Genomic DNA, 17,458 nt, shown 5'->3' on the forward strand with positions numbered 1-17,458 from the left:
CTAGATAGATAGATAGATAAATAGACAGACAGACAGACAGAGAGATCGATAGCTAGATCCTCCCTGTAGACTCAGTAGATGGCGCTATGCACTTTTAAACTTGGTGTGGAAACCGCAGCAAAACACGTAGAAGGAGAAAAAGACCCCGCCGCCACGACCTCACAAACATGGCCACCAATGTGAGGAGTCCCTTTGCACACACGTGACCGAGTCTCCGACCAATCACGGCTCCTTTCGCACAGTGCTTCCGGTGGTGTTTCCTGTCAGTGTTTGTAAACTGAGGAAAAAAATTGGAAGTGCGACAAAAAAGAATTATCTACTAAAGTCACAAAATTGGGAGGTAAGTCGTTGGGTTTGCAACACATTTCTACTGGAGACTGTTGATGTATTTTATAGTCGTGCACTCGTGTTTCTAACACGTATAACCGGGGAGAGGGCTGTTTAATTGTGGTCGGTCGGCGCGGAGCCCGCACGCCCTGCCTCCCTGCTGCTGCCTGGCTGTTGTTGTGTTTTTCTGGGGCGGGGGAGGATCCGGTCATACAAGAGTTGTCCCACAACCCATCTGCTAGCCGACCAGCTAGTTAGCTAGCTAGCTAGTTAGCCTTTTCTGTTGCGACTATCTCCGTATTGCACACTCCACAATACTATACCTGTATATATGCGGTGATCCAGTGATACAGTCGTAGCCAGATTAACTGATAAATACCAACGGTTCGTAAATAAACATAGTCTGAATTATTAGCCAGCTCACTGATGCTAAATGTATTATTTAATAAACAGGTCTGTATTACACGGGCACAGGACTGGGCAATGATTCAATCACAATGTCTAGTTTCTTAAATATCAATACAACTAAGTTTCAATATTTATCGGTGTAATGTTTGTTTTTGGACACAACACATAATTGCTGTCACTGGTTTCCCCCCAAAATGTTTCTTTGTTTACAAGTTTTACTTGTTTTCTTTCCCTAACCAAATTTAAAGGCCACAATCAATTGGGTTTACTGTTATCTGACAATTATCGCAGTAATTGTCGATATACATATACAGTATTATCACAATAAGTTGATCGTAATGAATTTCCATCATAGGGATAAAAGGTGGCAGAAGGGAAGCCTCCATCTTTTCACATATTCCAGGACCTTGTTTCACATTTCACCTTTAATGTGATATTTTTAATCCAAAACTAGAAGATGTTCAGTGTTCTGTGCTATTCAAGCAAAGACACCAGAGATTATTTCCACTTAAGGAAGAAAGGACTATGCTTGGAATTTTCAGTTTATTTGTAACATATTTCCTCAGCCTATATCTATAGCATTTAATCTGTTTGTATAAAATAACATATGTTGTTGTATTTAATTTTCAGATGCCTGAAATAGAATTATCAAAATACTGATACTTAGTTACTAATCAATGTAAAACATTTGTATCAGATTAGATACTCATTTGCAATCATTACTAGCAGTGCCAGTCGTCTGTAATGTTAACAGATAGTGTTATTTGTATAACTTAAAATCTCAGATTACAAATATCATTTATTTTAGATATATTTTCCCTGTTTTTTTATCCTTTTTTTTCCCTCTGACTTATGTGTTCTTTTGACTTGAGGTGTGCGTCAAACCACCGGGGCTGTATCACCTATTAAATAATGGATATCACCTGGACTGGATATTAGGTGGACCTACATTTCTAGTCATAATGTTTATCCAGATTTGGTCCTCTGTGAAATCTGTCTGGGTTCCCAGCTCCTGATTCCAGCATGTAAAAAATATTAGGCTTATGTTTTCATGCCTCTACTTTCAGACTTCAGCCCCTGATGATTTGGGTGGGTGGTCTCTTCTATCCCCCTTCATTGTGAGTGAAGCCCCCCAGTTCCCCCAAACACACACGCATTCAAAGCACGGCGATGACACACCATTCCAACAACTCTGTTCGAGACCATATGAAATGGGTCAGTTGAAGTCTTCATGTCCAGAATCACCCCCTTGGATTTAGCGTGTCCTTATGGCAGCTCATTTGTCTGTTAGTCCCATTTCTCAATCTACCCTCCTTCTTCTCCCTGACTCCTTGTCTCTGTCAGGAGTCCGGCATCCCCTCCCTTTCTGCTCTGACATGTTGTTTGTTTGTGTTGCCAGGCTGGGTTGCTGGGCTGTGAGGCGGTGCTGTCCAGCATGGCCCTGATGCAGGCCAACAGCATCCCAGGCCAGAAGAAAATGATGTCAACATTGGGCCAGGGGCACAGATCCAGTGCTGAGAGCCAGCAAACCCACTCGCAACACAGTCCCAACCACCATGGGCACCAGCTTCACCATGGACAACCACACCACAGCCACATGGGCCATCCATCAACTGGGAGCTGTCCACCTCTGGTGAGGAAGATACCAGCCACAGCTCTACGCTCATCACAATAGATTCTTACCTTGTTTAGCATGGAAATGAAAACGGAGGAAGGCACTCAGAAAGTTGTTATTAATATATTGATGTTATGTAGTCTAAGTAAACTTTACCAACTCCAATTCTGTGATAGGACTCAAAAGGAAATAGTTATACGTTTCAGTGGCATTGCAGGATCTGAATAAGATCATATTTGGGGATATTTTAAGTTTAACACTATACAGTAGTCATACTATAAATGAATTATGATTTTACTATACTATATTACATTCCGACAATAATATATAGTTTGTGTTTTGTTGTTGCACTGATTAAAAGAATGTTACAGTGGCAGCTCCAAGCTTACCTTCTAACACTGATGTTTTGCTTCCTCTAAAAGCTAATCCGAAAAGATGGTGATTATCACTCATCAAAATTGCTGGATGGAAAGGATATGCAGGCAAACCAGAACATGCAACCCAAGAAAAAGCACAAGAAAGCATCCAACAAAGTTAAAGAGAAAGTGGAGGTAAAAGCTAAAAGCTACACTTACTTACACATTCAACTATCTAGTTTTAATGTTTTTAATTAACTTTAACAATTGTGTTTTTTGTCATTTTTGCCAGCATTTACTTCCACCAGATTTGGATGACCTCTCTTTGAAAGTTCAGAAGAACTTCATCTGTGACCACTGCTATGGAGCTTTTCGGAGCAGCTACCACCTCAAGCGACATATACTCACACATACAGGTGAGATCTCATGGCACATTTCAGTGTGACCATGCTCCATTATTAAGACCTGTGGCACAATGAGACGGATCTGGGTGAGCTGCCTCCCTCTTGAAGCAACCATCTATGTCTTTGTCCACCACTATATTTGTGTTGCACGTTTGGCCAAAACTCTGAAGAAAAGAAATACAAATCAAACTTATCTTACATCCACTTAAATATGCTTATGAATCTTGATCAATACTGATAAACATTCCATTTGTGGTTGTTCACAGGGGAAAAGCCATATGCCTGTGATGCGTGTGACATGCGCTTCATTCAGCGTTACCACCTGGACCGACACAAGCGGGTGCACAGCGGAGAGAAGCCGTACCAGTGCGATCGCTGCCACCAGGTGAGTCATCCAATCACTTATCACAGTGAATAATATGATTCCAAGATGTACAGAAACAATGTTTACTCACACTAGGCATTTTAGACAACCTGCATTGTCAGAATGTGCAACGTCTGTAGTCATATGTTTGGATCATTAGACCAACAAAGTGATGCTCGTGCTGAAACTAATCACCAATCGATTTCTGTCTTTAAATAAGAGACAAAAAGCTGCAGTTAGTTGGAGTATGCAGAGTCTAAAGTCTAAAAGAAAAAGAAAGAAAGAAAGAAAGTCTGGCCTCCAGACTTAAGTTTTAGCCACAACATTAAAAACTTTACTATTAGAACAAGTTCAATAAAGTTTATAATGGATCTTTCTCACAGCAATCAAGAGGGAAATTGAAGTCAAACTGAAAGACAGCTGAACACACTTTTGACACACTGATCGTCTAAGAGGCAGATGGTTGATCGCTCCGGCAATTAATCTGGCGCTGTGACCCCCCCTCTTCCCAAACTGCAATCAGTCTGTCAGAATTTCTTGCCCAATTTGAAAACGAGTCGGTGCTAAATAAATGCTTCATCCTTGCATCGTGTCTCCTCGGCATTGTGTGTTCTTTGCGTTTTAGTCGGAAGGTTTGCTTTCTTTGCAGGATCAGCATTGTTTTCACTGAAACTCACACCTCTCTCTCTGCCTTCCTTGCAGAACTTCTCGCGGACGGACAGGCTGCTGAGGCACCGACGGCTCTGCACAGTTGGGATGAGCAAAGAGGAAAACCAGTACTCACAGGACGCTTCTGGCCATCCAGCTTCCTGGAGCCCCTTACAGCCTTCCAACAACCGTCTGACTGTATGACCCCCTGACTCAAACAGAGACCCCACAGAAAAAGAGCAGTCTGTTGAACATTGGAGATGAAACAGTACTGTAACCCGAGAACAGATCTGCTTAAACAGAACCCATCTTTAGTCCACTCTCACCAGCTCACTCGGCTTAATAGTGGATTTGAATTTTTGTACTTTTTTTAATTTATGGTTATATTCATGTTACACACAACAAGATTACAATTTATGCTGCCTTTCCATCATGGTACGGTTTGGTATGGTACAATTCAGAATGGTAAAGCCCCAGGTCAGACTTGTGTTTGACTTGAGAACAGTACTTTTAATTTGTAGGCGGGGTGTGAGCTGGGCCCGATGACCGCATAGCGCGACATTGTACCGGCGCGACTACAACGAACTCGACAACAGACGACAATGGAGGAGCTCGGTTTGTGACTGTTTGTCTCAACACGACATCAAGCTTTGTATGAGAATAGACTGCGGGCGTTTGCCTCAACGTCTGATAGCAACAGTGTGTCACAGCTGCCAGTCTCGCTCCATATTGTACCAATTTACTCTGGTACAATAATGGAATGATGATATATGTGCCATACTGTATCAAACTGAACCTTTTCCCTATGGTGGAAACATGGCATTATTCACAATTCTGGACAACAGGTCAAGTCATTATGGCAATAATTGAATGAAACACACACATCTCCTTTTTATCTGAAAGGTTGTAGGGATTTTCTGGCAGTGCGGTCAAGCCATTTCAAGAATGTTTGACTGCATGGACTGTCGAGTAGTGACTGTTCTGTTTATCCTGCTGATGTGCAGTCGGCACGGGCGTTGCCTGCAACTACTTACGGACAGTTCAGTAAAGGACACAAAGAGTCGATCAGTGAAATGTGACAGCAGACTTGTGGTCTGTGCTGCCTCGAGGAAAACGATTCGCCACCTGTCCATCGCCGTGCTGTGTGCTGAACGTAACACCTACAGTATACTACACTAAAAAAGACAGGTGCGAGGACACTAAAAGTTACAGAGATGCTCCTGAAATGTTTAATTTTCAATTAAGTGTTGTGTTAAGTAAAAGGTGTGTGGCTATTATTGGTACACGTCCACTGCTGTACCGTATTTCAAAGGGGCCATGTCGTGACTGTTTTTAGGTGACACCATTGAAACACCGTGAAATTTTGACAGGTTTGTTAGTTATAGCCCAGAATTCTTTGATGCCCTTGAATACATTGAGTGAGCTTGTTTTTTAATCATATTAGCTGGATGTAGGAGCCACCTATCCGTGGCAGTGTACTGTAAATTCAGTGCGTTGACTGTCTCTGTTTTCCTAGAAACCTCCCTCAGTCTTATTTTTTTCCCCTCTGACTGTGAAAGCCTTGCATCCCGTCAGAGGTTTCCGTCACCCTGTGAAATCTCATCATAACTGATTTTTGTAACACTGTTCGCACACAGGTGGATCGAAAGTAGAATTAGAGCCCAAATAATCTTTTCTCCAGATACCTGGAGCTCACCACTTCATTTCCCATACTCATGAAATTAGCCCCGGCCAGTTCAAACTGCTTCAAGTGTAATTTATCTCATCTGAAGATTTTTGGAAGCCGATCTCCGTCTTGACCTGACTGAATGTGATCCGAATACAGTGCCATAACATTTCGCCTCCAGTTTTCACCTTGAGCATCTTCAGTGAAGATGATAATTGTACTTCATGGGAAAAGAAGGTCCACATGGCATTTTCTATGATTACAACCTACAGTGTTGCTGTATGTTAATGCTATGGGCCTCTGTAAGATCAAGTCAGTTTGTAAACACTGGACTGAAGATGGTAGCTCAATTGTAAAGGAAGTGATGAGTTTTAACGCTTGTTTTCTGTTTAGACTAAAATGTGTTTTACAGTAGACTGGTAGTCCTCTCAGACATCCAGATCATGTCAAAGGAGTTTTTTTTATGACCCAACACTGACTCGTCTGCTGTTTATTGAAGTTAATATATATTTAAAATGTATTAGGCGTAGAAAATAGTACATCCAGGACCTACATTCCAGAAGCAAATCAAAGTATTTACAAAGTTATAATCCTTAGTCTGATCATTTTTTATGATGACTGAAAAGGCCCTGATGAGTTAATGTTCAGCTTACTTGTAGGAATAAAGTACGAGCTGACAGTCTTAGTGTAGCAGCCTTGAATAGTCAGCATATTTTTTTACTTTTTTCTTTTGCATGCATTTTAGCAACTTGCATATATGTATATTTTTGTTAAATTCTTTTTTGTTGTTGAATTCTTGTAAGGGTGTAAGGAAAAGACTCAACGAGAGTTTTAAATTTGAAACATTTCAATACAAGGCTTACACTTTTGAAATATTCTTCATCAAATATCTACCTTTCACTCATTTTCTACAACGAAAAAAATTAAGTTCAGTGGGAACTTATATAGATGATGAAATACTCGTAAACCATTGTTCCCATTGAGATTGAAATTGTGTATTTTAGCCTGTCCTCAGTCAGCTTTTGTTACTTGTCCAAGGAGTTTTTGAGACTTTGAGAAACATGTAATGCACCAGTCATGTCAGCAGGTGGCGTCAATGATCATATGGGGCTATATTGTTTTGTTTTTTTCTCCATAGCAAAAGAATGAAGACGTAGAAACAGTTTTATATGTTATGTTTGTTTTTCTCAGATTGGTTGTAATTCAGGATTAGTCACAACGCTCTGAATAAAAATAGCTGCAAGTGATGAACATGGATGAGATAGAAGCATTGTGTTAATGTGTTACAGTATTACTACACAAAGACAGGTATGTATACAATAACCTGTAAGACTGATATCAAGAAAATAATTAGCTGTTATCACCACTATAACTTCGGTCGCCATGCTATAATGAAACAAACAAAAACAACCCAGCGGATTTATGCAGGTTCACAAATCAATACTCATTGTATTAGTGTGCAGACAAACACCAGTATAAATGAACCACGTTTAACAACTCCATATTTCTCACAATGGATTATTTGTGCAAGAACACAAATATTTTTTAAACCACTGTTCAGCAAATACAAAGCTGAGCCAAACAGCATATATTAACACGCTTCTTTGGTTGATAAGAGCGTTAAAATAATGAATAGCCGTTGGAAATGGTCAGTAATGACCTCTCTTTAATCGGGTAACACGAGTGCACAGCAATACTAAAGGCTTTTTGTGTGGTGTTCAGTCTTCTCAGCCACAAGAGGGAGGTGTGTGCCAGGGTACCGTGTGTTTGCAAGCTTCAGTGAGGCAGTAGAAACAGACGGTACTTGTCTGCGAGGCCTTCTTTTGTAATTGTTAAAGCCAAAAAACAACACCTCATCAAGATGCTTCATCTATTAAAGTGTCATTGACATCATGCCTCAGTTATGTACAAAAACTATGAGTGAAAGAAAGGTCTATTTTTAATGAGAGAAAACCCTCAGGAAGCACAAACGTGCCATGGCTGCTCAATCTGCCACACATGGCTCAAAACCAAAGTCACATCATTTCAATCCCCAGAAAATGTTCACAGACGACAGGACAAACACAGCCAAACATGACCTCCTTGGCAAAGGCAATAAAATATCATGAATTCACAACAGTCTGTCCTTTGTTAAGAACATTTGTTTAAATGCTGCTGTGAAGAAGTATTATTGTGAAAGCGGGCAATCACACGGACATAACCATCTGTGTGGTAATCACTGGTACTCACATTCTTCACGCAGGAGCTAAGAATTTCTTCAAGTACGCTCCCTGTCATTTTCCCTGTGAGGGTATTGGCACATTCGTTGTACGTGAGAAGGTGTAGATCGTGCCCTTTAGCACCTTCTCCTTTGCTATTGACCAGTTCTTTAATTAAAGCATTAGGATAGGCAGGATGAGATCAGCCTGAAGGCTGCTGGAAGTGTGCGTTTTCCCCCCCTGGGAGACATCCTCTCCCTCTGCAGCCTGATTTACAGCACCCACCGGCCTCTGGCACTTAACAATGGACCTCCTTAAGTGAGGTAGATGGGGAGGAGATCAGAGAGGGGAAGATAACACTCCATCTTCATACACAAAGTGCTGAAAATTTAGGTTCGAAATCATCTCTGCGAGACAGACTGATCATGGAGTCGGTCCGGAGGTAAAGTGTAGGAGTGCTGCCTTGTGCTCAGTGTGGCTCACTCCATCAGGTTAGGGGAGTGAGCTCTAAGACTGATGGTCACTTCTCTACATCCTCACCTCTCCTGTCAGAGGGACAAAAAGGGCAGAAATCTTCCCCAACAAAGGGTAAATCTCCTCTGACTGTGTGTACTGTGTGACTCTGTCAACACGTGGTTGGTTCAGAGGTTTACAGAAACATTCTGTCTACCTAAAAATGTTTGGATGCCCCCCCCCACGATCAAATACATCACAGGCACATGGCGAATGATTGAAACCCTCCCAACAATAGCTCCTGCTATCTCCTTCTCCCCGAGGTGTGGGAGAGCCTTTTCATCTCAGGCTTTGATTAATAAAGGAATCACTGGTTGGTTGAAAGCAAGCAGCGATCTGCCCCCCCCCCGAACATCCATCATGGCTGTGACAGCCCACCTCTCTGTGTTAATTAGCGGTGATATTTAAGCTGTCTGAGGTGTTCCATGGCCGTCAGCATGGTGGTGCTACTCATTAAAATTTCAATTCATCTGCCCGTGGTTCCTCCCATATCCCCATGTTCTCAAACCTTCACTCAGAAACGGCGTTCACTGCAGACTGGAGATTAAGACGTGGCAATGAGTGAGAACACAACAGCTGCAGTTTCCTTGAGACGGAAAAAACAGGAACACGGCAACCGGCGAGAGATAGCATGGGAATTTGAAATTCAAACAAGGGTTCAACTGTGAACATAACTCCACCGGTGCACCCACTACTCACGAGCATGCATTTTAATGTACGTCCGACTGTGGCAGCGTGATTATAAAAACATCGCTTTGACTTATCACACCTGCTTAATAATTACTTTCTATTACATAATTACTTTACACTGCCATCCATTTAGATTTCCTGTCAAACAATGAGCAGAGAAAGTGTGACAGCATTACTTATTAATGTTCACCAAATACTGTAATATTCTCCAATACTGGGGGCAATTATGCAGAAATAAATGATGCATGAACTGAATTGTGGTCTATGTGGAGACCAAACGGCGCATGAGAACTTCAGTTACAGCAGAGTGAGGCAAAAGGCAGCCATTTTACAGGAGTCTGACTTAAAAAGGTAAAGGGCTTTCAATGTGTACATAAAGTCGGTGTTTAATGTTCTGTTGGTTCCAAGTTGTTGTCAAAATCTACTAAAGCGTGGACGCTCGCACAAAGTGTCTCTGATGGGAGATGTTCTGTCACGTCATGCTTCAACCTGTCCCGCGTTCAGAGGCCTGCCACTATTTTCTAATTAGTGTAACTCAACAAGATTAATGAGCCTGTGCATATCATTCCCAGAACTGAAAACAATAAAACACCAGAGCAAAAGCCATCACCCACTGACTGGTAACACGGGGGGAAAGAAAAGTTTGGCCTACTTTCACGTTTTAATATATTAAAGTCATGAATATTCATACATGAAAATGAACTCCCAGTGAAGTTTGCCTTTTCAAAAGCCTTCAAGAGAGAAACGGGTATTAAGACGATCCTCTTGGTTCAGCCAGAGATTTTATGTGTCTGCAGGCAGCTCAGCAGTAAATAAAAAATGTCTGTATTCACGTAACAATGCAAATTATTATTTCGTAATAGTCCACAAAATTTGCTGTCCATTGATTTACCTGACTGACATGTGTATGTCTGTTTTTTTTGGTTCCGCTGAAATTACCTTTAGATTTTAAGATCGTGGTTTTGTTGCATGCAAGCTCATAGTTAGGCTCATAGTTAAGCTCATAGTTAAGCCCCCGCTCCTTTTACTGTTATTCGTGACATCTGTCCGTTTTTCTGCTATGACGAGTCAGAATAATTGCTGTGAAAAAGAAGAGCAAGACAAGTTTTTAATGCGCAATACCACAACAGACTTAAAGCCTTAAAGACTTTAAGACAAATGTGCAACTTAATCCAGTCCAGGCCGTTTGTAGCTCGTGACCTTGAAGCTGCGGTGCATAGTTTTAAGTTGTTTTTGTTGCTGCTGAAGTTATTATTCTCAGTGTTGTAATGTAACGAAGTACAAATACTATCAATGTTACTCGTTACTAGCAAATACAATAGTTTTGTCATTCACCCATTCACACGCTTTATCATGGGGTTAAGGGTCTTGCTTAAAAACACATACAGACTAGCAGGGCCAGGAAATTGAAGGACAACTCGCCCTACCACTGAGCCACCATGACTCAATCCTTACTCCTCACTTTAATACTTTTACTTGTACATTTTATATCAGAAGTACTAATACTTGTAAATGATGGTGTTCATCTGGAACACATCTGACATTTGAATGTAACTTTCATTTGCTTATATTTAAAGTCATGCACAACAGTTTAAACACAAACCAATGACAACTCTACGTCGTAATCCATCAGCGTTTGTAATACTAACACTATTATTAGTGGACGATTAGTCAACGACGGCCTAAAGGCTGCCGAGTGTGTGTGGGGCTGTAACCCTGCCATCTACACCTTTGTTGAGCATCTCCCGTGTGCATGCATTTACAAAGGATCAAGTTCAGTTGTGTGGGACCTTGTTGCTAAGATTTATTTGGCCCGAGCGTCGTCCGCATTCCCCTTGACAGGATGGACACCCCGCCGTCCTGCCAAATGGATAAAAATCACTTTCCAACAGAGGTGCGTTTAGCCCGGACAGATACATTAACATGTGTTGGCCTCATGCCACACTATTAATCTGCAGCTTGTTGGGGCACATTTGGCCTGAGCTGCTTCTCCCGGGAACAAACCCACTAACTGTGATGTGAGTCATGAGTGGAGGCACCACTTCACCTCAGACTTCATCTGGTTTGCTTATTTGCTTTTCTCTCCGACACGTCATCCTCTTAGCGAGCGACCTGGCATTGCTGATAGTCTTTTAAAAAGGGGGGGGGGGGGCAACATGCAAAGAGGAACGCCCTCAGTTCACTCCCGACAAAACTGCTCTTTGATCTTTTATTGTAGGCGAGGATGCACCGCTGTTAACGTTTTATGTGGTTTGGGATTCATTATCGTCAGCTGATGGATTGTACAGGCTTGGCCGGCGACTCCATGTTGTTTAGCTTGAAATGTTCAGTCAGCTGTTGAATGAATTCTCCCAGGAATCCTTCTTTTTGAGAGCAGTTTTCTGATTGTAGTCACTTTCAGAAAACATACACATTTTTGGGCTATTTTTAGTCATAATATGAGCATCGGCTCTCAGTATCAGTCAGTTTAAAAATAACAACCCCTGTTTGATTGATGTCCATATGATTCTGCACAGATATTTAAGGAGCTCAGAGAATGAAACCCACAGACTTTGACTCCATATGTAACACTGCCAGAAGGTCAAAGTTTGTACTTAGCCTGCACAATATCTCATCTCAGGATCAACGAGGTTGATTAGCACATAATTTGGTACAGATATGCATGTCGAGACTCTATCCCGCTGACCTCAGTGACCCCCTGACTTTTATTATATAGTCAACTTGGGGTTAACATTTCTGGTTTTATGTTGGATGGATTGTCGAGACACTCACTGATGTTCAGGCTCCAAAAGCGTTCAAATAATCTCAGCGATAATGTGACATTGAGCTCGCAGAGTCACAGTCGCTGCACACCTAAAATATAACGTCCAAAATCTGTCTTTTCTCAGAGTCGTCGTTTCGTTGCAGTCTCACTTTCACTGTAAAGAGTCCAAATTTGGACTTCAGATGTGCTCCGTTCTCACTGCAGCCACGACATATTTATGAGGGATCCATTTATGTTCCACAGACCAGAAACAAGCTTTGAAATAAAAACATCAGTTGCCTCTTTTGTATGAGTTAGTCAGAATATTGACTCTCAGCAAAAGCCTTTTTTGCCCCTGACCTCAAAACTGCTGATTTGGTAAAAGGAGCCTCCCTTACAGTACAATTACGCCAGTCAGAATTACATACCGAAGACAGAACAGCAAAGACAAATTATAGACAAAAATTGACCATAATCCTACAGAAAAGGACCTCATTTAAACAGTTAACTCTATACAGGTATATTTGTCTAAACCTCTTCTAACGCGCCGCCAAGCGATCCATCATCCTCCAGAGTTCAGAGGGATCATTTCTCTTTCAGATGTAAAAACCTGTTTTCTTTCTCTTACATGGCACATTGTCAGAGGGCATGCTGTGTGACCCCGAGTTATCAAGTTCACGGGAAGGTCTTTCATGAAATTATGCAATCCCGCTTGACAAGGCAAGCCCAGGGCTTTCCTCTTGTCTCTTCATTTTCAGACAATTTTCCACTTGAGCAGACGACCTCGAGTGTGAAGTGAAAGAGTAAAGAGAAGGATCTGATATCCAAGGGAAACGGTGCATGAATTCACTCGAGGTTGATAGACAAGGCAGGGGCAGCCATGCTATTTACCCTGAGAGATTTCCATGGGTCAAGGTTGTTACAGGACCCACATTCTCACTCTTCATGATCTTGTCAGGACAGACTGTCAGGCTGATAAAGAGATACACTGCAGATAGATGACTGCGTTGCACGAAACGCCGGTGCTGCCACTGCCGCGGCGTGCAGACACACAAGTCAGACCCCAAAGTGACTTTGGCAGTCGGCTGCTGTTGATCAGTCATCAGTCATTTAGGATCCTCTGACCTCAGAGTCAACCAAACAAAAAAACCACAAAAAAAAAACCCTGCGCATCATGATAAATGTGAAATGAGAGGATAAAAGAAAGGCAGCTTAAACTGATGCACATGACACTTTTATGCAGAACATCCTCACTGTGGATGTGCAGTGTGGACGCATACAAGCTTTCCATTTCTCACTCTCTCTCTCTCTCTCTCCGTGGTGCAACTGAATTGTTCTCTTTGGTGTTGACATAATAGTTTTTTTTGGGCCTGAAACCTAAAGTGTTTTATTATTTTTACACATATTCTGTGTTCCTACTCTGCTTGCACAAGAGGGTCTTTTCTCCTCTCATGACGTCAGCACCATTATACTCCAGTGCCACCTCCCTTCAGGGATAAGATTTTACGATTGCAACCTGACACCATTTCTGTGTCCTATAAGCGACAGAGCTGTAACTCACTTCAAAGGCAGGAGGCATCAAATCACAGTGCGCCCATAAATTCACCTGCCAAGTCTTGGCCAATGGGAAGCCAGCATTAAATCTCCGCTGTCACGCTGGCGGCCAATGGAAAGACGATGGCAGTAAATCTGTCAGGCCAGCGTCTGTTAACCAGTGTTGTGGTGAGGCTGGGGAATCCACTGGGAGGGTGGAGAGAAAGTGAGAAAGAATAGATGACAGAGGGAGGAGGGAACCAAACGGAGGGTTCAGAGGTATGCCACAGAAAATGCTTTTCTTTACATTCTTAAGCCCCTGCCACAAAAAACATTAACTCATACTGTAGTAAAACAGCAGAGGGCATGCCGAGGAATTTTTTTTCGTGCAAAGCAAGACTAAACATGGCCCAGGAAAAACGAAAGCAATTTGAGTGATGGGTGCAGAGAGAGTTGAATAACAGCAACAGCAACACTCATTAAGCTGTTTAGCAAGCAGGAATGTGTCTGATGTCGACTCTGTACGATAAAAAAGACAGGTGGCCCTACTTCACTGCTCGTTTGCATTTCTAGACCAACATTTAAGTGCTGACAGCAGTAGCCTCTAACCGTCCTGACACAGCAACAGCCTCAGTGCGGCCAGTAGTAGCAGCAGCAGCAGCAGTGTCAGTGTCAGGCTCCTGGCTACATGCTGCCCTCAGGACTGCAGGCAGGAGGTTAGTGAGGAGGGGTCGACTAGGGTCCAGTTGAGCACATTCAACCAGATGTGACCCAGTTGTGCAGCTTCAGAGGATGATGGAGTTCCCCCTGCGGCACAGCAAACCCGAGCAACCACGCTGCAGGATTTTCTTTTGCCATCCCACCATAAAGAAACAGAATATGGCCCTGCTGCACACAGCCCATGCCAGCTTTGACCAGAGTATTTTCACACCCAGAGCGCTTCCACTATCACTCTTCTAAAGTACGCTTTCAGTAAAGACGAATGCACTGCATTGGTACAGGAGGAACTGCGGGGAAAACAGCAGAGGGAAAACGCATCAGGTAGAATATTTCCCCGATTAACAATGCCCTTGGTGGTGCACTTTCATTATCCTATCAAAGTTGAGCATTTTCATGTAATAAATCTTACAGGTATCATAAAATAAGTGGTCCTGCAAAAGGCAATGCTATTGCAACCGCAAGAAAAAAGCTTTCCCTTAACAAAGCCCACAATTTTTTCACCAACCTGTAACGACATCCAATAAACCAGCCACATTTGTGGTGACGTTTTTATCTTACATCAACAAAAAAATTAAACATTAGCATCAGAATTTACAGTCATCTTATGTGATTACTATGAATGCTTTTTTTCCCCTCTTCAGAAACATAAACAGTGCGTTGAATTATGGCAAAGGCAGGCAGGAGTGCAGTGGTGGAGGTGTTGTTTTTGGCTGGCTTTCCCTGGAGTGGCCATGATTCTCTATTCTATGGGAATCCATAAACAGACCCAGAGAGGGCAACTGGGGCCATAAACCACATCAGACTGTTGAGATGCTGTCGAGGCAAAGGAAGCAGGCCTGGGCCCATACCATCTCCACTCAGCATGCACACACACACACACTCACACTCACACAGCCACATGCACTCTTCTTATCAGCCTTTAATGACCTACTTTAAAAAGCGATGTTTACTATGATTCTGAAGATCTGGTCGTTTAGTTCATTTTCACTGAATTAATACAGGCGCTGATTTGCTTTAAAAACAGACAGCTATTCCACATTTTATATTAATATCATTGTCAAATCTTAGTATCTTCGACTCGGTGGTGGAAATGTGAGAGTGGAAGTAAAATGGCCCCGTTAGCCGTGTAATTTTAACACACTGGGTCATTAAATATCATGTGGGTCTTGGCCTTTGTCCTGCTCAGACAACGTAATGGCACTTCCTGTAATATGTTTACTGTATTGGATCCAACAAACTGTCACTGTTCTCCCCAGCGTTGTTTCTCTTTAAAGGGGCAAGGCATTGGATGGGTTATCAGGCCCATTGACTATGACATAAAGACTCTGTAAGCTTACAGATGATGATAATTTATTGACTCTAATTCACATAGTCCACACACACACACACACACACACACACACACACACACACAGAGAGAGAGCAACTCTTTCACTGTATGCATCGATCAATTACGAGGCTCTAGCCCACATGTCTCTGACAATTTTACTGCATGTTATGTACGGCCTATCAAGGCATGGCGTTTCAAACCGTTATACTCATTCCTGTATAATTAATATAAATTACCTTGCTGGTTTTTATGATGGTGCAAGTGTAATTAGCGGATGAAAGAAAGTCACTGATCTGCCAATGTTGCTGTGGGGGTATATAGATGAAGAGTGAGGGTTTGGGCAGGCGCCTTGGGTGGAATCTATTTTAACCCACTCTCTTCCTCACTGTGCCCTTGCTGGAATCTCATCTAATCACATTTACTGCCGTCTTCCTCTCAAAACCTTGTCCTCTTTAACCTTCATGTTTCTGCCTCGCGCTGACACCACACACCCCTCACACGGGAGCTGTCCTTATTAAACCAGTAAACTGGTGTGATAATCAAGTCCATTTATAGTGATTACCTTCCCCTTCTCTTACTGCTCTTTCTCTTGTAAAAACACGTGACCAGTAGCACCAAAATGGCCTTCGTTCGTGTTATCTCTGCAGCCATAAAGACACAGATTCAAGGGCTGAATCAAACTGAAGCAGAGCCAAGACTAAAGGTCAACGGGGAAGAGCCAGTAACACTTTCATTAACTACACGGCTCCTTATGTACAGTATGTAAAAAAACAAAACAACACAATTGCATATGAATCCAGATACAAACACACTGTTACCTTGTTTTGTATGAACTGCCATCTCCTAGTACGACACTATGATTCAAAGGTCATGTGCTAATCATTCATTTAAATGCTTTAATACATATGGACTTGGTCTGACCTTGAAACATTTGTATTTTGTCAGAATCAGAGTAATGTATTCATCCCCCGGGGGGGGGGAACTGGATACATTGTATATATCTAACTTGAGCTGCTCAAATTGAAATCAATGAATTCCTCTGGCATATAATAACGAAAGCATATTTTCCTTTGACACAATTGGCCACAAAACCTTTAGTATGCACACAATCCTAATTAAATTGCAGTATTTGTGTTGTTCTTCCCCCTCAAAGTGTCTCGGATTGCCATGACTGCGCTTCAACAGCCCATTTTCCTACAAGATTTAACCGACTGTTTGCTAGTGGAAAAAAAAAGTACGAAATTTCCCACAGGGCAAATATAAATGGTCTGCACACCATTTCTGCTGTTGTGTTGGATCCTTTTCACAAACGGCTCCAGGCCATCAACATCTCCACACCAAGAGCTTTCACTTCACCTGGTCCAAACAAAAAGATTAAAAAAAAGGAGCAAAACGTCTTAAATATGGAAATGTGTGCAGAGGCTTTAAACAGTAGAATAATTACATTCAACTGTAGCCAGCAGACACGCCACAACATGCCATATACATCAAGATGAGGTATCTTGATAGTAAAGACAAGGAATTTAAAGACATGATCAGTAACAAGAGCCGCTGTCTAATGTGGTTCAAATTAGGTACGGTTGGATCAATTTACCCTGAAAGCAACACAAATCTCTGCCTGCACAATCTACCCTCGAGTGATAAGCATGAGAACACATGGGGATAACCTCACTGCTAGAAAATATGCAAATGTATCATCTCTTCTCCTGCAATATGCATCAGGTACGAACATGATGTACTGCTTATTCTCACTTCCATTTCTCTCTGGAGTGTATTCTTCATTTGCATTAAAATGAGCACATGACATTTTGTGCGTGGAGGTGGCAGTGAAAACGTGGAAGCCCACAATTCATGCTTCACACAGTGGCGCTCTACAGAAGAGAAACTAATTAAGTATGACTCCATAAAACTTATCTGCACGTGACAGTACACAGTACGGTGAA

At 42.1% G+C, this 17,458-nt stretch overlaps 1 protein-coding gene across 2 annotated transcripts; it reads left to right on the plus strand.

Annotated features, from left to right (window-relative positions):
• The first annotated feature begins 145 nt into the window (after positions 1–145).
• znf740b (zinc finger protein 740b) lies at positions 146–7,045 on the plus strand. Of its 2 annotated transcripts, XM_058643784.1 has the most exons (7): positions 233–340; positions 1,803–1,950; positions 2,135–2,368; positions 2,773–2,901; positions 2,999–3,122; positions 3,377–3,495; positions 4,177–7,045. In XM_058643784.1, the coding sequence occupies exons 2-7, from the start codon at positions 1,906–1,908 to the stop codon at positions 4,324–4,326; spliced, it is 801 nt and encodes a 266-aa protein (XP_058499767.1). In that variant the 5' UTR covers positions 233–340; positions 1,803–1,905; the 3' UTR covers positions 4,327–7,045. The 2 variants fall into 2 exon arrangements, with proteins under 2 accessions (XP_058499768.1, XP_058499767.1); XM_058643785.1 differs by lacking the exon at positions 1,803–1,950 and having other exon boundaries at positions 146–340.
• Positions 7,046–17,458: the final 10,413 nt, after the last annotated feature.

This window comes from Solea solea, chromosome 11, assembly GCF_958295425.1.
Source record: "Solea solea chromosome 11, fSolSol10.1, whole genome shotgun sequence".
Lineage (NCBI taxonomy): Eukaryota > Metazoa > Chordata > Actinopteri > Pleuronectiformes > Soleidae > Solea > Solea solea.